This window comes from Trichosurus vulpecula, chromosome 7 (assembly GCF_011100635.1).
Source record: "Trichosurus vulpecula isolate mTriVul1 chromosome 7, mTriVul1.pri, whole genome shotgun sequence".
Classification (NCBI taxonomy): domain Eukaryota; kingdom Metazoa; phylum Chordata; class Mammalia; order Diprotodontia; family Phalangeridae; genus Trichosurus; species Trichosurus vulpecula.
The window spans coordinates 31,418,754-31,439,716 of NC_050579.1; the positions used below are offsets into that span (position 1 = coordinate 31,418,754).

A 20,963-nucleotide genomic window follows, 5' to 3' on the forward strand; every position below is an offset into this window, starting at 1 on the left:
TTGCTATTTGGTATCCTGGCTGTCTCTTAGTAGCTGGAGCCATCAGGAATTTCCCTGCAGTGCCATCCTCCCTTCTTTTTTTTCCTCCTTGAAAATCTCCCCTCTTACTTAAGCTGCCTTTCCCTTAGAGAGTTTAGTCTGGCCATGGGCTTTCCCCTTTAAGTCCATAGATAAAATCTGTCCTAAAGTTTGACTTTTCAGAACTGGAACAAGGACCTTAGGAGTCTTTGTGTTTAACCTTCCCTGGGGTGTCTGCCTTGTTTTCCCTTTCTTCACTAAGCCTTAATGTGGCAAAAGTTGTGGCCTTTTTTTTGTTGGTCAGAAGAAGATTTTATTACAGTTGTATGTAAAGTAAGGGAAGATGGAATTTGAATGTGTCTTCTGACATAAGGTGCCCAAGTTTCTGGGAATGTACGTTGTGGCACATTTTGGCTTTTTAAAGTCTCCTGGGTTCTCAGCTGTTTTGGATAAGGGGAGATCATCAGAGGAGTCTCTGGATAAGCGAAGTGAGTGTCCCTTTACGTCCCCCCTCAAGCTGTTAGCACAGTGTCTGATGCAAGAAAGTTAAATACCGAGAGAGTAATGAAATTGAAAGAATCTGCATTTCTAGGAGGACCTGGGTCTGAGCCTGAGCTCTTGTGACCAGCTCTATGACTTTGGCCAAGTTCTTTCCCTTTCCTGGGCTTCTATCAGATCTTTAAATCCTGTGCTTTTGTGAAGCAGAGCATACCATAGCAAGCATGAGGGAGGTGATGGGGGCCTGGGCTTGGCCGGAAGATCCCTGGTTCCCTCTCTCTGACCAAGTGTGTACCCCTGCCAACCCTCCTCCCCAGCCAAAAAGATCTGGAGAACCTGAAGGCCGAGGTGGTGCGGCGGCACCAGCTTCAAGAAACCAGCAAGGCCACCATACGGGATTCAGATGCTGCTGCCGCTGCTGCACAGTCTCGAGAGGAGGCAGAGTCTAGTCTCTTGCCTGGGGATGATCCCCCCACCTTGAGCTCAGTATGATGTTTCTAGGGGCAGAGAGGGAGAAACTGGACACTCGCCCCACCAATGATTTGCAGAGGGCAGGTATGTGCCATGCCCTGCTGACTGGGGAAGGGGGTCACATCCCCTTACTCCTGAGCACCTTGGCCCCTAACAAAAATGTTCTTGCACTGGTACAATTAATACATAATGCAAAGTCCTTCTTGGAGACCTATGATTGGATGGAGCGTGTGAGCATGTAGCCGCTGGCCAGGGACAGTGGGTGCCAAGGGCAGCCTCTGTTCCCTCCTTTCTCCCCATGTTATTATCGATCAGTCCATTTCTCATGTGTACATAGCCCCGGCTTATTTCCCCAAATGGACTCCAGAGATGAGATTGTTTCTCAGGTCATTTGTATGCTTGACATAAGGACCCTGCTGCTACTTGTGTTGCCGCTGCCGCCTGCCCTCAGCCTGGGCACCCTGGCCTGTGCCCCCCACCCCACCCCCAGGGCAACTTTGGTCTGGGGCTAACGTTAGCTTTTCTGCTTTAGGAAAGAGCCATCACCGCCTCTGCAGCACACAGGGGGTCCTAGTTCCTGCTTAGTGGGCCTAGTTGGGGGGAGGGGGGTCTTGTCTCTGTGATGTCTCCATGCTGGGCCCCTTTGCCCACTGCTGCCCATCCATCCGTCCATAGTGCCTCGTGTGGTGCTGAGGACTGTCTCTGCGCCCTGGCTCAAATACGCACAGTCCCATTCCTGCCCAACCCCCTCCCAGGCTTCTGAGCTGAGCACCTCCCCTTTCTCCAACTCCAAGTCCTCATCTGGGACAAGGAGTAGGGGGAACACCAGGGGAGGGGGGGCTTTCAACGTGAATGTATTTTTTCTTCCTTCCCCTGCCTTTTGTCCTAAGCTGTTTGATGAATAGTAGGGGGAAGGTGGGATTTACTGGGTGAGGAGAGCACCCGGGAGGGAACCAATGTGGAATCATGAGTGGAGAAGTCAACCCCCCCCTTCCAAAAAAAGGAACATTTTTACTTGTGTTATATTGCTCATCGTGGGGGTCCTTTCTGTCTCTTGCTGATCATGATCACTACTGAGGATGTTTATGCTGGGACAGAGGAGCCTGCTGGAGAGGCTGCCACCCTCTTTTTCCCCAGTGGGCTGTTTTTTGGCCTATTAAAGGGAGCAGGGAAGAATGATCTATACGCTGGGTGTGTATGTTAAAAGGGTGGGTGGTCTAGGATGTGAAATGCCACCTTCTCCCCCTCACTTGAAGCCCTCGGGCCAAGGGTCTTAAGAGGTCCAGTCCATCCAACTGCCTTGTTTCAAAAAGTGTAGAGCGAGTGTGAGCGAGAAAGTGAGTGTGAGCGCGTCCCCACAAGCTGATCAAGAACTTGGTTTTCTTGTTTTTAAACCATCACATCTTCGTTTCACATTGGAATAAAGTGAATTTTTGAAACCTGCTGCTCCTGCCTCAGCACTGTACTTTGTAAATTCTGGGAGGGACAGCTCAAGGCTGCTTTAAAGCCTTTGGGCTCTCTCTGGACCTTTTGACCCTGGCAACTGGCTCCTTCTCCTTGCTACTGGGAAAAGCTGTGGGTGGGGAGTTGGGAAACGAGACTGTCAACCTCCAACAAATCACCTCACCTCTCTGGGCCTTCCTCAGCATCCTCTTCTGACATTTTATGCCCTGTCCAGTGAGAGCAGCAGCTTGAGGCAGCACGGCTGGACCTAGAATAAGGGAGGGTGAGACTTTGTATTCTGTGTTGCTTTGAGGTCTCAAGTTTTCGTTTTGCCCTACATACTTAAAACCTCTGGGTAAGGGGCAGACTTGGGCTTCAAAAAAGCATCAGGAAACTGTGAAGGTAGATATGGCATGAGTCACTGGTGCACCATACTGTGTCTTTTTGAGAAGGTCCATGGTGACCCCAAGAAACAAGAACAAGTGTAGAAGCTTCTGAACAGGAAATAATCTGGGGAGGTGGTATGGAAGAACCAGCATGTTCCACAGTGAGAGAAGGGAAGAGAAGCTGAGTGACAAGTAGATTGAGCGTCCCTTTGCATGACAGACTAAGCTTTTAATTAAAACAATGCTGCTGGCTAGTCTCCACCTGTCCTTTGCTGTCAGTTGCTTTGTTAAAAGCCTTTTAGGTGCCAGAATACATACAGGTCTTAGAAACCTGATGGAGCACTAGAGGGGCTTTTGTTCCTGTGTTAGACAGTTAACTTGTGAGTTCTCTGCCTTTTTTTTTTTTTTAAGCACTCCCCCCACCCCCATTACTTTGGGATAGAAACCTTTACAAGTTTTGGGTTTAGTTTTTTGTTTCAAAGATTTAAGTACCAACATTTAAATCTCGTGCCCCTTTCTAAAACTTAGGAAAGCCAGCTTTTTGCAGTTTCTAAGCTTGAGCGAATTACACTGAATCCCATTTCCAAAACGGCATTTTGTTAAAAAGAGACTTACCAACCTAAACACATTTTCCGTAAGTTTCAAGAGTGGGGAGAACTCTGCTACTACAGTGTCTGCATAATTTCTTGTGCTTGATGCTAGAAGCACATACTTAGAAAGTTCTAGATTTTAGTCTAATTCTGAACTTAGCCCAGTAATTTTAAATTAGGCCTTCCAGTTCACAAAAAAATTTCCCTGACAACTCTTCTACTAGGAGTGAATTAAACTGGAGTCAAAATCTAGGCCTTGTCTCTCAAGGCTTAATGGTCAAACTTTACCTTGTACCATCCACCCTTCACTCACTTTCTCTTCCCTGATCCTGTTTTCCTCACGAACAAAAAGAGGTTGAGCTACATCACTGTTAAGGCCCCTTTCAGTTCTAACTAGCACTTTTCCACAAGGTATTCTTAGATACTGTCTAGGGGCAGAACACATTCCAGCCAGAGGGTGGCAGCAAAGAGTCAAGAAGGGCATTGATTCCAATGGAGATGGGGCAAATTTAGTTGTTTCCCCAGCTCTGGGGATCTCTGGGTGAGACTGACTAATGAATATAATTCAATACCAATATGCACTTCCAGCAAATAGGGAGATGAAAAGTAGAAGATGCCTGGATGTTTTCAACAGGTTCTTCCTTGGATGCCATGGAACACAGTCAAACGAAGCTAAACGAAGCTAACAAGAAATAACAGGAAACGCAATTTCTTGATTGTACAGCAAAGCCTTGAGCTTTCTGGAAAGCCAAAAAAAAAATAATGCCTTCCATCTGAGGATGAAGGAATGAGGAAGGAAAAGTGGTAATGAAATAAGATGGGGATGTCCACGACTGATAAATCTACTGAAGCACTGGAAGTCTCCATCAAGATCCATCAAAATATCTGCCCCCAGCAGGCACTCTGCCAATTGCAATGTTGCTTCTTTTTCCTGCTCGTCACTAAATTCAATGAAGATGAGAGGGATAACTTGCAACTATCTCCCATCTCGAACAACTTTCTTAACCACTGTTTAAAAGTCTTTTGGCTCTTCTCTGTTAAGATGTACTTAAGAGTATAAAGATAAGCCAGAAAAGTTCTCATAAAGAGGGGCAAAGAATAGGTCTACAGATTTCACAATGTCCAAACAAACCACACTTAAGATTTACATTGAAAACCATTTTGGTGGGTGGGGAATTTACATAAAACAGTATAACTGGAGTGTCCTATCCAATTTCCCACCTCCTGAGGACTTGTGCCCTTTGTCTTCAACTTTTAATGCCCTTTCTTGGCTCCTCCAGCTTTCTAGCTTCTACTGGCCCTTGGTTTACCTGCATTATTACAAAGAGTAAAAGGAAACTACTATGTGGTTTTAACCTGGTTGAATACCCAGAAAGATCAGCTCATTGGGGATGCAATAGCTACCTGCCTGGAAAACATGGTGACTGAAGGGGTGTGAATCAATCTTAGGCTATTTGCCTGGAACCCCACCTGGGCTGTTTATTTAGCTGCAAAAGCATCACAAGGACTTAAGATCATAATACCACTGAACAAAGGGCTCACCAGGACACAGCCACAATGACCTCACAACAACTGGAGCACAAGACCAATTCCCAGAAAGTCTTGAAGCTCTACTTACACTTCCAACAGTATTCTGAGGATGCTCAAAACATCTACCACTTCCTACAGGGTCCTGATCAAAGATCAGTTTGATGGATTGCTGTGGGAAATTCCAAGAATGAGGATTTATTTTTAACCTTTTAATTCTGTGTACAAGGAGACAAAAAAAAAAACCACACCTAGTTTTATATGCATTTAATAGTTTACCAATTGGTACAATAAGATTTTTAATATGCAGAAAACATGAATAAATTTTGTTTTACACAGTCTGAGCGCAACAAATCTTACTGTAAAACACAGAGCAATATTATATACATTCCTTTACTGATTTTTTAAAAATGGTGTCAATATCTTCAGTCTGGGGAACTGTTTTCTCCAATTATAACCTCGCCATCATTCTTATGAAATCAATCCTTGCCTTCATGTCAGTGTCAGGATCAACTTCTATTAGCTTGAAGATTTTTTTTCTAACTTATCTTCAGAATGCGCTTGGGTGTCTGAAGGATAGGCAGGACAAGAAAGCAGCTACTTACATGATACAGTGGAAAGATAAAAAGGCCAGTTCAATCCAGTCGTGACTTGTAAATCCATTTACCCCCCCCTTCCACCCCCCCGCAAAGGTTTTCTCCCCAACAATCTTGTACACATTGGCTTCTCTACCAGGAGATTCTTCTTTGTGTCAGCTATTTTAATTCGCACATTGGACTTATATACAGCTGGACAGAAAATGCGTAGCCATTTTAAGTGCCTTTTTCCTTCATTCAATTCAGCAATTAAAAAAAATTTTTTTTAACTTAAGGATTATCAAGCCACCACTGTCAACAGAACAAAATTTTCTTTATTTTTTTAAATAGTTTTTAAAAAACTCATTTTAAAAAAACTATTTAAAGAATGATATTACCAGGCAGTTCACATAAAATCAGAAAGAGGCAGACAGGAGAAGCAGGGTACTGACAATAAAGGAGATGGGGCTTGGTGCATCTATAGCCAAAGCTCTCAAAAACACCAGCGTGCTCCACAGCCCGGCACAACTCACTAGCGACTAGTTATTTTTAGATGAGTGCCCTGGGCACACCATTGGTCACACCACACACATACACAACAGCAGGACGGTCTTTGTCTCCTAAAGTGCAAGATGCTAAAAAAAAAAGCCGTCATTTTCCAGACTGTGTCTAAAGCACGCGCTCTCTTTTGCACTCTCTCCAGAGCGCCTGTGAGACTTCTCCAGCACTTCACATCATTGTGGCACAGGAATGTCTGTTCTCTTAACAAGGAGAAAGAAACTGAGAATGCAGTCTATTGGTTTTTTTTTTTTAATTTCTTGAATTAACAGCCAATCTGAGTAAGAAAATGGACAGAGCAGCAGTGAACCTTCCAGATAATTCCTCTACTTACAATCCAAGCCAGTAACCTCATCATTGTACTTATCGCAGGCAAGGCACAGGATTAGACAGCTAACAGAGAAAACATAGGAAACAGTGAGAATGTGAATCAGCACAGTCTCCAATGGGACGTGGCAGGAAACCTTGGTTCATCTGACCCCGGGATTGTGGATGGCATCTTTTCTCTCCCTCTGCCTTATGATTCAAACAGGGCTTAGGACATTTTGATCCAGTTTGGGACCATCCCTGAGATTCAATATTTGCTGCTTTCAAATGGAAGAAGTTGGGAAAGGGACACACACAGTCACAAATTACTTAAATAGCAAGGGTGTTCCATGTTCCCAAGTACGCAATTTGCTTCTTCTTCCTTTGTCCATGAAAGTCATGCTTTAGGGAGAGAAACCCACTGGACACAGCTTCTTTATTTCCTCAGAAATTGGTACCTTTTTTACCATTCAAATCTGTGAATGGCATGCATATTGTGGCTTACCCTTAAGTAATTCCCATAGCTACATTCTAAAGAATTAAAATACAGAACTACATTTGTTTACATTTGAAGATGTACAGACAGAGGTCAAGATGCATTTCCATGTTATTTCTCATTCTCAAAATAGGAGAAAAATAGCAGCAAATCAAAATAAGTATCTTTTCCCAAAGCTTTTGTAGAAAATTCCAGTCAGAACAGCTGAGGGGGGAAACAGCCATACCACCTACATTTCAGCAGGAACAGTATGAGTCAATATTGTCCTGAAAGTCATTCTCCATATTTAAGGAATTAGCTTAGGTTTTCATTTTTGTCCTGAAAACACATATTAGTTTTCAACAATTTCCCTCCCAGAGACTTCTCTCGGGGAAAAGAAAAGAAGCCAGACTCAAATCTGCTTCTAGTCAATATATGGACCATTTTCTGTGACTATTGGAAATTAACTCATCCTTTATCATTTTCAGTAACCTGCAGCCCAATGTTCTCCATTAAATATTTTCTATAGGGGAAGTCTTAAAAAGCCACATATTACACAATGAATGAAATGCAGACAGAATAAATTTACCTCTATTAAAATGTCAGTGTTAGTTCATTATACTGTAAGTTTTCAAGTGGACTGCTAAGAGACCTCATTGGTTAGCTAAGCCAGGGGGTTACTACCTACAACAGAATTTGTAAACAAAAACAGATTAAAATTCTCTTAAATATATCGATCAAAAAAGCAATCTTTCTGGGATACACAATTAAAACATGTTCTACACTGAGATGGCCACATAAGGAATAATCAACTTCTCTATCCAGCTGGATGGGATTTTTCTTTTGCTGGAAAAACAGATTTTCTAGAGCCAGAGTCTATTGAAGAAGCTTCTGGATCAAAACTGTTTCTTCCAGAGTACGGCACTCCAGGACAAACTTATTATACCTATGTGCTTTAGTATTTCAAAGAACCAAGATGCAATACATGGAGGGCACATGTATGTAGAGAGTGATAGATGAACATGTGTAGACAATCATGTCTATATGCTCTAGATATAGATACATCTCTGCCAGAGGACAAGACAGTGTTTGAATGCAAGCTCTGTTAAACCCTGTTTTGTTTTTGAGACCCTAAATGAACAGTGTCAAGTAGATGTTAAGATAACAGAGATGATCCCCCATTTTCTTCCCACTTCCTGCAGAATGGGAAAAAAAAACCACCTTTCCAATAGCTCTCTGTCCTTATGTAGTGTGCACTGCACATCCCTAAGAAAACATCAAAAGTGAACTGTACTATGACATATTCTCAATGGGAAGATTAAATTCTACTTGGAAATCACACCACTAATGTATTCTAACAGGACGTAGGGGACAACTGGAAAGACGTCTAGTGTGGAAAAGAGAAGCTTAAAGTGTTACAGTGTTGTTCTTAAAACCTGTTTACAAAAATTCAAGAACCAAATAAAATAAATGGTTGATCATATTAGCTGCTGAGATTTTTCTTCTTATTTGAGGTTTACAGTCATTTTCGTATACAAATATACCACTAGCCTTTGCTTGATCGGCTACCAAAACAAATGTATCCTATTGTTTTGGCAAAAGTGTCATGACAAGTTCTAAGGTTTCATTCCCATTAATTACATAGAAGGTTCAGAAGATTTTGAATTGCAGCCTTATTATCTAGCATCCTTAGAGAAGATTTATTAAGCACACTTAAGTGATGTTACATAGATACACATTTCTGAAAGAGCCCTAACAACAACCATTTTTTTTCCCCAAATGAGGTCACCAACCCAGGCACCAACAGACAGCAGAAAGAAAAACAGGAATTAATAACCCAACATAGAATGACACCATCAACTTTAGTGCCCTAGTTCAATTTATCCAACTTCTGCCTTCTTTGGGCCTGGTGTGACCAATGCCAGTCCAGGTTTTTAACCCTATGGTACTTCTAGACAACGTATGTAAATTTACAGTATACAATTTGGATTCACCATGCATGAATACTTTGTGTGTAACATTTAATAAGCTCAATCTACATCCAGAATAATTTACATGAAAGGACAATATTTATTTAAACAGAGCTCAATGGGGGTAACCATGGTATCTGAGTGCATCCAGGAAAGGGAGGGGGAGTCATCAAATGTGAATCAATCAACGGCACTCCCACACTTTAACTGTTTGATCTACACTTCCAGTAACCACGTATGGTGCCGTCTTGTGGAAATCTGCAAAAAAAAAAAAAAAAAAAAAAAAAAAAAAAAAAAAAAAAAAAAGAGAGAAAAGAAAGAAAAGGCTCATTTGAAACTCAATTTGAGTTCAACACAATTCCAATGAGCTACAAAACAGACAGGTCAATTACCAGGCAAGGGAGTGACCAAAATCTCATAGGGAATAAACAAAAGACAAGGGGACAGACAATAGAACAATACAAGAGAAACAAGAACAATCATTCCTTCTCAGAAAATGGTGTCAGACATGCTAGCTCATCTAGCTCTGGGAATCAACTACCTCAATTCATACCTTAATAAGAAAAAAACTCAGCAGCTATTTTAAAAAATGATTTAATTTCTTTCCCCAGCGTATACCACCATTATAAACGATAGGGCAAATGTACCAGTTGGAATTTCCTCCAGGAATTCTAAAGAAAGGAGGGAGGAGAGACTTTCGAAATGTTTTTCTTAGAACACTTCACACCACCCCCATACACAAATGTACAATAAAAAGAAAAAAGCTCTATTACTGTTCCCCAAATGAAAGTTAGAGATAACTAGAGAATCTTTGTCAGCTGCCCAAAATGGGGAAACAAAGGTGCTAAATAAGAACTCAAACTTCATCTTCAACTAATGCAAATGAATCCAGCCATGAACTAGATCCTATGCTAATTAAAGGGTCAACTCCAGAACTTGGGCATTAACGTTTTAGCTATGGTTATGAAGCAAAGTAGGCATACCAGTGAGAGATATGTTAAGCAAAGGAGAAACAGCAAAGGAAAAAAAATCTACAAAATTCCATCTGCCGACTTTCTTCTCCAACCCTAAAGGTACCCCAGGGTGAAAGACTCCAGTGTTTACATATAACAGTTAGCTTTGTAGGGCAGTCCTCCAAATAACAGCTCAAAAAGTCAATCGGTCCTAGTACATACCCAAGGAGGTAACAAAGTGTTCATGCGCGTTGAGGGTCTTCATGCATCGTTTGTTCTTATAGTCCCACACACGTAGGGTCTTGTCATCAGCACAACTCAAAATAAACTTTCCCCCAGAATGGAAGAGAACTCCACGTACCCAATTATCATGGCCCACCTTAAAAAACAGAAAAGCAATCTAAATACCCGGGTGTCTGTAGAAAAATGAGTGGTAAGTTAAATAGAGCATAGGCTAATAGACTTCATGCTGGAAGGGACTTCGCAGCTATCTAGTCCCAACTCAGTTACTTTCCAGATGAAGAAACAGAGGCCCAAAAAAGACAACAGACTTGCTCAAGGTCACAAGGGTAGCAAGGTTCACTTCTGAACCCAGATTATCTGATTCTAAATGCAGGAGTCTTCCCGTTGCGCTATATGGCCTCCATGGCTAATATGGGCCTCACCTGGGAACAAAGTACCTGCTTTATAACAGCTGTGACCTACTTCCTATCTACCAGAGGAAGGAAGGAAATTATAGCAAAGTAAGTTTATTCTACTTCTCTCAGGTAGACCTTCAGAATCAGCATCAACTATTGAGTCATACAGACATTCAGTCACATATTCATCAGATCCATGAGGGGCCTTGGGTCATCTAATCCAACTCCTACATGAAACATGAAGCAAGAATCCCCTCTCTTTAATGTCACCGACAGATAAAATGCTTTGTGTACCAAAACAAAAGGATGGTGGGCAAAACATTCCCTGCTTTGAAATCTGTAGGCTCTAGTATTATGTTTGCTCTAAGTAGCAGAAAAATTCCCTTAACATACAAATTATTGCCGATCTAGCACCAGTGAAGCAGTGATAGGCTCAAGAGCAACTTCCTGATTATCTGACAACACTTTCACATGAATATTCACAAGACATATGCTGATATGTGATCGTATTAAAATGACTTATCCCCTCCCCACACATACGAACATTACAGAAATGGTTACCAATGTTCTAGATTAACCTGCTCAAAAATTCATTTAATATTTATTCCTCTGGCCAGACAGAGAACATCCATATCTCCTTTTCATAATGAAACAGAGATATTTCTTTATTAAAATGAAAATTCCTAGGACATCCAAATGGGATTATTAACTTCAGGATGCTAAAATAAATCTTAGGTGGCTGGTGTCACATGAATAAGTTAAGTGAATGTAACAAAGTAGAGGGTTCATATCAAAATGAAACACTCTCTACATGAATAGAAAAATCAGCAGACTACATACTTAAAATAACAATGGCAAACTCAATTTCAATAATAAGCTTCTCAAAGTCTTTTTCTCCTCCACAAGGAGAGCTACACAAATAGTGATCTAGTGACCTGGAATCCCTAAATTGGCAACACAAGCATCGCTGGGTTACAAAACCTTACAACAATTATTCTTGTTTCCCTTTGAATGAGATCGTTTTGCAGATCCTCTTTATACAACATGGCCATTTGCACAGACAGGATTCCTAATAGAGCAACAGCCAAATATAAAGGAAAAACATAACAGTTCAGTTATTACTAACCTGCTTGGGGGAGGAGGTTGAAGAGAGCTGCCTCACGTTATTGTATCACAAGCAGCTCAAACCCCAAAGCCAGTAAGTGGCAAAGGTTAAGAAGATGAACAAAGACAAAAGAACTTACAAGGGTCATAAGGCACATGCCAGTGATAACGTCCCACATCTTAATGGTCTTGTCTCTGGATCCAGACAGCAAGACAGGCCCAGGTTTGCTACTTTTTTTAGTCTACAGAGACAATATTTCAAAATTAGATTTCCCATGCAAGAAAAAAAAAATCACATGAAGGCTTTCAAAAGGGTTTCCATTTAGCAATGACCTATATTTCTAACTCAATGAGGCAGAAATTTGGTTTTAACCACACATAAAAACACAGCTGAACAAAAGCAGGTGACTGAAATTGTTTTTGAAAGAAAACAAGAATTGGAAGCATAAGAATTAGTTGGAAATTAGCTGGATAAAATACCCACTCTCACACAATCATCATCATCATTAGCCAGCATTCATATGTGCCAAGTACAGTGCTAAATGCTTTACAAATATGATCTCATCTGATCTTCCTAATAACCCTGGGAGGGAGGTGCTATTATTGTCCCCATTTTACAGATAAGGAAATTGAGGCAAACAGAGGTTAAATGACTTGATCAGGGTAACACAGCAAGCTGCTAAGTGTCTTGTGGGCTGACCGTTTTTATTCTAGGCCCAGGGCACCACTTCGCTGCCTTTAATAAGTAAAAACTACACATTACTGGTTAAGATCCAGTTATCTAACAATTAAGATCACAGAACCATCAGATTTAGAGAGGAAAAGGATTGTGCTTCCAATTCTCTCACTTTTCAGGTGAGGAAATAGAGGCCCAGTAGATTGAGGAACTTGTCCAAGTGTGATACATAGCTAATAAGTATCTTAAACAGGATGCAAACCCAGGTAACTCCAAGTCCATTGCCCTCCCTACTACCACTAGTACTCACAGCTTTCAAATATAGTTAACAATTCATAGCTGACAGTGACCTTAGAGGCTTTCCAGCATAACCCCATCAAATGGATATCCTGTGTATGGCAATAGAGAACTATTTACTGCAGGAGGCAGTAGAGTTCATTCCTGTTCTAAATGTTAGAAAGCTCTTATAGTGAGTTTTTCAAAATTTTACCTGTCATTTCTATCCATTCTTCTATCTAGTTTTGTCAAAACTCTCTTGAAATGAGTGATGCAAAATCCAGGGATGTAGATATTACACTGAGACTATTATTTACCTATTTACCTTCTGGGAATTTTTGGGAGGGAGGGGATGGGGGACTGTTCCCAGGGTTATCACCGGGGTAGGGGACTCCCAGTGAAGAGGCTCCCTCTGCAATATCAGACCAGCAACTGCTCTGCAAGTTAAAAGTCTGAGAGAAGCATCTAATTATGGAAACTACACTTGTATTAATGCAGTATTTGTTTTGGGCAGTCCCATCACACCTAAAATCTCTTCTTTATGAAATTAACCAAGGCTACCATGGGTCCTCCATTCCCTATTTGGGCAACTGATCCTGTGAGCCTGTGAGCAAGACTATCTTGATCCTATTCCATTAAGTCTTTCTACCTTTAACCTCGAATTCAGCAATCCTTTCAGAACCTAATTCTTTATTCCAATTCCATCCCTTCCAGCTGAGTCTTCATTTACATAGTAGGTAAGTGGTGTTCACATTTAAGTCTTCATCTAAAGCTTCGCTAAAATGTTGAGTGGAAGGCTGATTGAGGGAAGACTTGGCTCTTGTCTACTAATCCCACCACATTTGGAGGAGGACTTAACTTTGATCAGTTCCTTCTCCATCCAACTGTCTCAGACATTTGTTCTTTCGCAATCCTACATGATAACAGTACATGTAAAGGCTCTATATTCATTATGAAGACTCTTTAATCTAGCCTTTATATGAGGAATGTTGTTGGTATTCAGCCAACCAATAAGGGTAATACTAACTATCCTTAATAACTACTAATTAGATTACCTCAAGAAAGAAGTAAATAGAATTTTCCAGGGAAATTAGCTAGGCAATGGGGATTAACATTTTGATTTTCATCAAAATAAATGAATATATTCTTTGCTGGAACAAATTAAAGGTAAATTTATGCATGAACCTGTTGCCAATTAACAGTCAAGATTTTAGTGAAGAAATAATTTAAAAGCAAATGACTTTTAAAATGCTTACTAAAATAATGTGTCGATATTACAGAAACCCACTATTTCTAATCAATAATATGGTGATAAGGACTGGTTACCTGTGATTTCAGTGGTTTAAAGAACTCTCCACCACACCAAGTCAGGCTGGCACCTTCTCTTCATATCCTATCATTTAATGATTAAGTGACTTGCCAGGGTCACACAGTCAGCCAGTGGCAAAGGCAGGACTTGAACCTAAGTCTTCTTGACTCAGATGTCAAGTCCCTAGCTACTTCACCATGATGATCTATTCGATCTTCTCATCAATACAATCACAAAAGGATCATGTGGGGATAAAGTGTCTTCTTAAAATATATGAACCTGGACTTACCTCTGAAAGATTAAAAGTAATTCCAGAAATTTACAAATAAAAATTTCTTCAATTTTAAACTATGTACCAAGTTTCTTTTTTAAATAGCTTCCTTAATGAAGGCTCAGTAGGGTGCACACACCTCACTCTGTCATGCTGACCACAACATACAGATTCAGTTTCTATCCACAGGCTCCATGTCACAACATGGATGTGCCAACAGCATGGATACTTACTAGTTTACACCAACATCTACACACTGAAGATTTGGGATGCTGCCTTTTAACAGACAATCATCCAACAAGAGGTTGGGGGCAGCCAGGGCCCAATCATAGGGTAACACAAACAACATGATACCTCAGATCCTGTAGCTTCAGAGATAGAGGAATAAGAGCTTTCTGGGGCCCAGGAAATGCACTCGACCACATGCTCATGTTCTCGGAGCTCAGCTTTGCATTCCTTCGTGGCTACTACCCATACACGTACTGTCTGGTCATTAGAACAGCTGGCAATTAAGGTGCCATCTTGATTTGGCCGCACCATGCGTACCCATTCTCTGTGTCCTGTGAAAGTCTTCACACAGTAGCTACAAAAAAATTTCAAGTCATATTGTAAAGAACACAGTACAATTTTAAATGATACAAAGTCACTGAGGCTACTGTTTATGGTACAGCTCCAAGTCAAGGAGATCACATAAAATGTGGGGAAGAGGAAAGGCTGGAAGTTAATTTGTTCACAAAGGAAGGAAACCAACATGACCGACACTTGTGGGGAAGAATATAGAAGACAACTGGCAAAACATATCTACAGGGGATACCTAAAACATACTTGAGGCGGAAGAGATCAAGGAAAGAAGCTCTGTAAAGAAGCAAGTATAACAAGCCAAATCAAACAAATCCTGACTCGGATGGGAGGGGAGAAGGCAAATACTATGTCAAGAATAAAAACATGGGCTAATGCCTTATTGCAAGCATAGATATTCTAAACAAAAGATGAAGAAATTCAGTCTGACAAAGGAGGGCAACAGTTTTGTGAACATGGGGATCTCTCCTCAACTAGACCTCAAAGAACATAAGCTAAGACATACTGCTGGAGTTCTTCAAGTCTCTCTTTCAAGACTGCTCTTAACCTTTGGAAACTCTACCCCCCAACCCCCCACCCACCCACCCCCAGACACATACCTTAAAAACTTTTTTTAAGGTTAATAGCACTTTTAAGGGTTAATAACTCTTACTTAAAGTACACAATCTTATCAGGCATGATAACTACATTGGGTTAAAGTTGAGATCTCTAACAGTAGGTCAATTAAGTATCTATTTAAGTGCTTAATATGTGCCAGATACTGTGCTGCCACACACTGAATAAATTGTTCCTTATCACTGACTGGTTTTTTTTCAACTAGGTTCACTCACCCAGTTTGCACTTCCCACATTTTTATAGTTTTGTCCCTGGAGGCAGATACTATATGATCTCCATTAGGCATGATGGCTACTGAAGAGACATTGTGATCATGTCCTGAAACACACAAATGGGAAACTTTAGCAATGTCCCACCAGTGATACAGAAAAGTCCACGAATTCCAGAGAATTCAAATAGCACAATTAGAGATATATACCTCAAGTTAAATAAGCCTGGAATGACAACTCTATTCACACAAAAGAAATGATGATGCCACTAAACAGCCAGCTTTCCTGACACATTTAAAATGGACTTTTAGGAATATGTCTCATCATCAAGAAACATTTAGAGTATCTATAAATCTCTACTGTCGGAATGGTCATAAGTAAACATTAGAAACAAGAAAACCAATTAGTTTCAATAGATGAAGAACCTTTTCCTGCAAGTTAGAGGTAAAATGGTCAACTTTTCACAATACTTCACACTCTAACCAAAACTGATATGAAAATTCCAATGTATCACACTCCACAAAATAATTTAGCATAGAATTATTTTCAATAGGAAGTTTTTCCACAGGATTGTAAGTAATTTTATTTACAAAATTTGATGACACAGACCTGAAGATACTCAAGTCCCAGAATATATTTAGGACTGTGGAAAGACGGAAAATCCAGTTTTCAACTTTATGCTTGCTCATTTGAGGCTTTAGTTTCTTTCTCCATTTTGTTGTTGTTTTTTTTTTTTTAAAAGAAACTCCATCACCATATTAGCATATGGGTGTTTAGTTACCCTTGGAAATATTTTAAGTCAAAAATATTTTTTAAAAAATCCAGCTATGGGAATCTCTTAAGTAACTGTTACTTTATCACATAGATGATCTGTTATATTCATCACCATCCCCACTCCAACCCCACCCGTCAATGTGGATAATCAAAAGATGACTTTAGTCAGCTTTAGTAATTGTAATTATAATTTGATGTCAAAACAACTAATTATAATTCAACAATGATCAAAGTACAAGCCACATACTCATGAGAAGGCTTAAGGAAGGCCTGTGTATATGCTCTGTGTTTCTCTTATATGCTCTCCTTTCCGGGTCAAAACTTAGAGGTATGGTCCCCCACACCGGCCATTTACAGATCTGTCTCCTCTATACCTTACCATGCATGGTTCTGATGCACTCAAAGCCCTGGAAATCCCATAGTTTAATGGTCATATCAGCAGAACAGGAAGCCAAAAGCTTGCCACTGTGGTCAAAGGAAATGTCCTGAACAGAGTCCGTGTGTCCCTTAAGGGTTCGTTCAAAATCTCCAGTTTCATAATCCCACACCTGCCAATGAACAGAAGATTGGTTAACACCAGCTGATCATTCCTCACACTTAGTCTTACATTTGCACTCAGCAGGCCAGTCGGACACCTTATTGAATAATTAACTGAACAAACAAGGATGCCTATTTTAGCAAATCATAGGGTGAGAGGAAAAAAATAAATTTGTTGTAGCATCAGAAGTTTAAACTACCCTTTGATTCATGATCTTACGATGACCAAGTACATGTATAAAAACATTTATAGACAATATTCCCTTTGTAAAGTACCAGTTTTAGAGATCAACAATTATCTGACAAAACGCTATCAAAAATGAAGAAACTGTTCCCACATTTCTTAAAAGTAATTTCTCTAAAAGAACATAAGATAGATAGCCGAGATCTTACTACACCTAGCACTTAATAATCTACTGAGTCCTGATTAAGTGGGCAAAATCTTATAAACTGAACCTTCACACACTGCCCATTGTTATCCTCCTTTATATTTTCCTTAATATTAAGCAGCTCTAATATACAGTTCTTCCACATAATCAAGGATATCTGCATTAAACTGTATAAAAATCAGTCCTAGGAAACTGAAAAACTGAAAGAACTGAAATAAGTCTTTTTTTTTTTTTTTTTTACATTTTTCATTCAGGACATTTATTTTAACAAACAGTCGAATCCTTAAGATGAACTAGATGCTGCAACAGCTGCTCTCTTGGGTTTGGGTGTTGCTCCTTCACGGAATCCATTCCTGAATCGGCGATAGACAATTTTTAGGTGCCTCATCCGATCAGTACCAGTGGTGTTGCGTCGCTTAGCTTTTGCACTCCAATTATACTTTCTCTTGCGTTTAGCAGGATATCCACATTTGCCACATGTTGACTTCTGAAGATGGTATGCCTTAGAACCACAACGACGGCACAAAGTGTGCGTCTTATTCCGGCGCTTACCAAACGAAGACGTCCCCTTCGTCATCTTCCTCCAGCCGCCGGGACCAAAGAGCTGAAATAAGTCTTTTAAAAAATGCATCTGTAACCAAAATGTCTAATTGCTTCTGGCAAAGACACTGCTGCAGTTCAGATATTCACAAAACTCAGTCACTTCTGTGCAAAACATTCATCCTTTGCTAACTGCCAATTAATATTTAACAACCACTCAATTTTCACCTCTTTAATTAGATTAGAGCTTTATTATCACAAAATCACTAAGACAACGAAGGACTTTCTCATTCTTGAAAACAAAGGAAAAATATGGTTCAGATGGTCAGTTCTTTCTACATAGAGCCAATTAACATAAACTTATCTTTAGTACCAAGTACAAACATTTTAGAGACTGAAAAGAAACAAGCTCTGATCCTATGAGATAATCAGCTTCTAGATTTCAGTGTGTGTTTTCCAAGGATTTAATACCATACTCCTTAAAAAATTATAAGGCATTAAGTTTTTAAAAGTTAATTTCTGGACAATATTCTTCAGAAAAAAAAACTATTCTGATTAATTTATATACAACAAAGATTGTGGTTTTTGGTTCCCACTCTTGCCCTAATATAATGAAAGTAGTACTTTTCCCACAGCAAGCATCATTTAAACACAGAAGTCAACACTATAACAACTAAAGAAAGAACTTCGCCAAGTACTATTTGCTCATGTTTTCCACTTTCCCCAAAAAATGTTATGTATTTTCCCAGGAGGCTGAGATAAGACCATCATAGGATGTCGAAAGTGAAAGGGGCTTTGGAGGATGTATAATTCAACCTATACCCAACCTAATTCGGAATCTACTAGACATTTCTTAAAGTGATTTAAAGAACATGAGATAGATAGCAAAGATCTTTATAACACCTAGCACTCAATAATATAGTGATTCTTTATAGGTGGTCAAAGTCTTATAAACTGCCACAACAGAATTTAACCTTCAAGCCCTGTGCTTTATGAACATTACTTGTGCATGACAAGTAATCAGCTTTTGAGTTGATCTTTAAGGTTCCCTTCTAGAATATTCTTATTTCTATAATATATTTTGATGATAGATACATTCATATGATAGCATTGGCCAGCCCCAAAAGTTGAAACTAGAGGTCAAAACTGGGTTGGAAAAATTGAATAATTTTATTAATACAAATGTATCATTTTCAGCACATTTCCATTTTAAGTGATCCCCTGGTCTTTTTTTCTTTTCTTTTCTTTTTTGTTTTTTGCTAAAAGATAAAAATATTAATTATACTGAGTAAAGATCATGGGATTTACAGAATCAGTTCAGGATTATTATCAGAATCAGGAATATTTTTAGGTGAAAATTAAAATCTGAAATGTAAGCATGCAAAATCCACAACAGTTCTTCTCTGAAAGGTGTGCGTATAAAATTCCTTTAAATATATTAACGACACTTGCTATTTAAAGGAAGCCTGTGGTATACTAATCTCTTACTCTATGCTTTATAAATATTCACTGATTTGCTAACTATTTCAATAATAACCATACTTTATATTTCTAAACCACTCTAAATACTTTCCATAATACTTGGATACCCATTATCTCATTTGGCCTCCTATTTCACAGATGAGAAAATTTAGGGCTCAGGAGGTTTGGACAGCTCATGTAGGCTTGCAAAACTCTGAGGTGCCCATGCAACAACTGAACATCCAAGTCTTCTGACTTTTACTGTTGGGTCCCTTTAATTAAGCCATATTGTTGTTTCATTATTATTCTCCATCTGACAGATGAGGAAACTGAGGCACAGAGTAATAAGTAAGTTAAAGACAAATTAGTCTAGTAGTACTTTCAGTATACCCTCTTCATTAGTGTCTTCCGCACTCCCCACCTCCCCATGTGATTAGAAACTTGTTCAACACAGGTGACTAAATGCCTATGAAGAAATAACAGAAGTTTAAGTTAGGAGAGCTAGATTTAGGGGTATGCTGGAGCTAGCTCAAAAAAACTCGAGAGCTGATAATTAATTTTATAGTGTGAGCATTTGTACATTGAAAAGCAGCAAATGCTACAAATCAGGACTTGATTTTTATTTTGCTGACTGTCTAGATCTACTAAACTTAAAGAGACCATTATTAAACATCTTAAACACATACCACTGGCTGGATTCTAGAACTACTTACTGTGTGAACTGACTGTGAACCTCTCAGTGTCCTGCCACCCTTCTAGGGCTGTTGTACCACTGTACTGAGAAACTATAAACACCAGGATCCCAGACTTTAACAAAGGAGGAACCTGGGCTCCCAATGCAAGATTCTGCCATAAAAACACAATGAATGTCTAAAGAATAAGAACCTTTCTTATTTCAGATCTTGATTCACTTATGCAGTTTCAAAAATTTAAGAGAGTCTCTTCCTTTCTTCTCCCATTTCCTAAATGTCTACAATCCTGCCCTAAATGGGCACTGGGCAGTTAAAAAACAAAAACAAAAACCCCAACTTACCTTTATTGTAGCATCCTCAGAAGCAGAGACCATAACACTGAAAACTGGGTGGAAAATGACACGGGTGACTGGACTCCTATGTCCACTCAATGAGTACTTTTCTGGAGGTCGAGGAATCCATTCTTTTGGGTCTCGCTTCTGACCAAGAGGTCCACCTGACGTAAATTCTTCCTTTGCTTCATTTAGCTTTGATTCTAATTCCATAACCTTGAGATGGAACAGAAGAGTTATTTCCAAATTTGTTTAAACTCTAAAGAATTTTTAACTGTCATTCAATATCCAAAAAAACACTTACTGGCTACAGATACATGCAACTCAGCAAACATTTCAGAACTGTTATTAGTTGGTAGCTCTTGTGTCCTAAATGCATTTTGTTCCTCAGTACTAAATTATCCCTTATATCAATGACCAAGGTATTTGCAAAAATTCAGTAATTTATATATATAGCGTTTTTTCCAGATTTAACCTAAAACTTCTTTTAGTTACCAAAAATAAATAAAATATAATAAAAATAAAATAAAATAAAAATAATCTCATGACTAAATCCCCAACATGATGAAAATCTAATTTTCCATACAACTATACACATTACTTATCTCAGATCCAAACAGAAGTTCAGTTTTCTTTCTTCTCAACCATAACAAACTCTCTGACATGTTGGCCAAGCTACAGAAGTCTCAGGGCTTCTCTAAGCAACAACAATACTGATCCCAGTTTCCCCAATAATTTCTCCAAACTCCCTTTCTTTATCTGCACAAGATATTACTTTTATTGAATATCCT

The 20,963-nt window shown here is 39.5% G+C and overlaps 3 protein-coding genes across 9 annotated transcripts in view; 1 reads left to right on the forward strand and 2 right to left on the reverse strand.

Moving 5' to 3' along the window:
- CLUH (clustered mitochondria homolog) overlaps positions 1 to 2,432 on the forward strand; it is a 32,837-nt gene extending 30,405 nt beyond the window's left edge. For all 4 annotated transcript variants that reach the window (XM_036766485.1, XM_036766486.1, XM_036766484.1 and 1 more), the window contains exon 26: positions 834 to 2,432. In XM_036766485.1, the coding sequence (XP_036622380.1) occupies positions 834 to 1,008 (175 nt within the window). In that variant the 3' untranslated portion in view covers positions 1,009 to 2,432. The remainder of the gene's footprint in view (positions 1 to 833) is intronic.
- A 2,753-nt stretch (positions 2,433 to 5,185) lies between these two features.
- Positions 5,186 to 20,963, reverse strand: part of PAFAH1B1 (platelet activating factor acetylhydrolase 1b regulatory subunit 1) — an 83,256-nt gene continuing 67,478 nt past the window's right edge. For all 4 annotated transcript variants that reach the window (XM_036769235.1, XM_036769236.1, XM_036769237.1 and 1 more), the window contains 7 exons: positions 20,182 to 20,388; positions 16,601 to 16,769; positions 15,454 to 15,556; positions 14,399 to 14,627; positions 11,653 to 11,754; positions 9,993 to 10,149; positions 5,186 to 9,075 (listed from right to left, as the gene is read on the reverse strand). In XM_036769235.1, the coding sequence (XP_036625130.1) occupies positions 9,002 to 9,075; positions 9,993 to 10,149; positions 11,653 to 11,754; positions 14,399 to 14,627; positions 15,454 to 15,556; positions 16,601 to 16,769; positions 20,182 to 20,388 (1,041 nt within the window). In that variant the 3' untranslated portion in view covers positions 5,186 to 9,001. The remainder of the gene's footprint in view (positions 9,076 to 9,992; positions 10,150 to 11,652; positions 11,755 to 14,398; positions 14,628 to 15,453; positions 15,557 to 16,600; positions 16,770 to 20,181; positions 20,389 to 20,963) is intronic.
- On the reverse strand, positions 17,390 to 17,763 carry LOC118858653 (60S ribosomal protein L37-like). Its single transcript, XM_036769240.1, has one exon. It carries the CDS (start codon positions 17,722 to 17,724, stop codon positions 17,431 to 17,433), a length of 294 nt encoding a protein of 97 aa, XP_036625135.1. The 5' UTR covers positions 17,725 to 17,763; the 3' UTR covers positions 17,390 to 17,430.

Bases quoted from the DNA above. Each gene is read 5' to 3' on its own strand.
- LOC118858653 (XM_036769240.1), bottom strand. From the start codon at position 17,724: ATGACGAAGGGGACGTCTTCGTTTGGTAAGCGCCGGAATAAGACGCAC.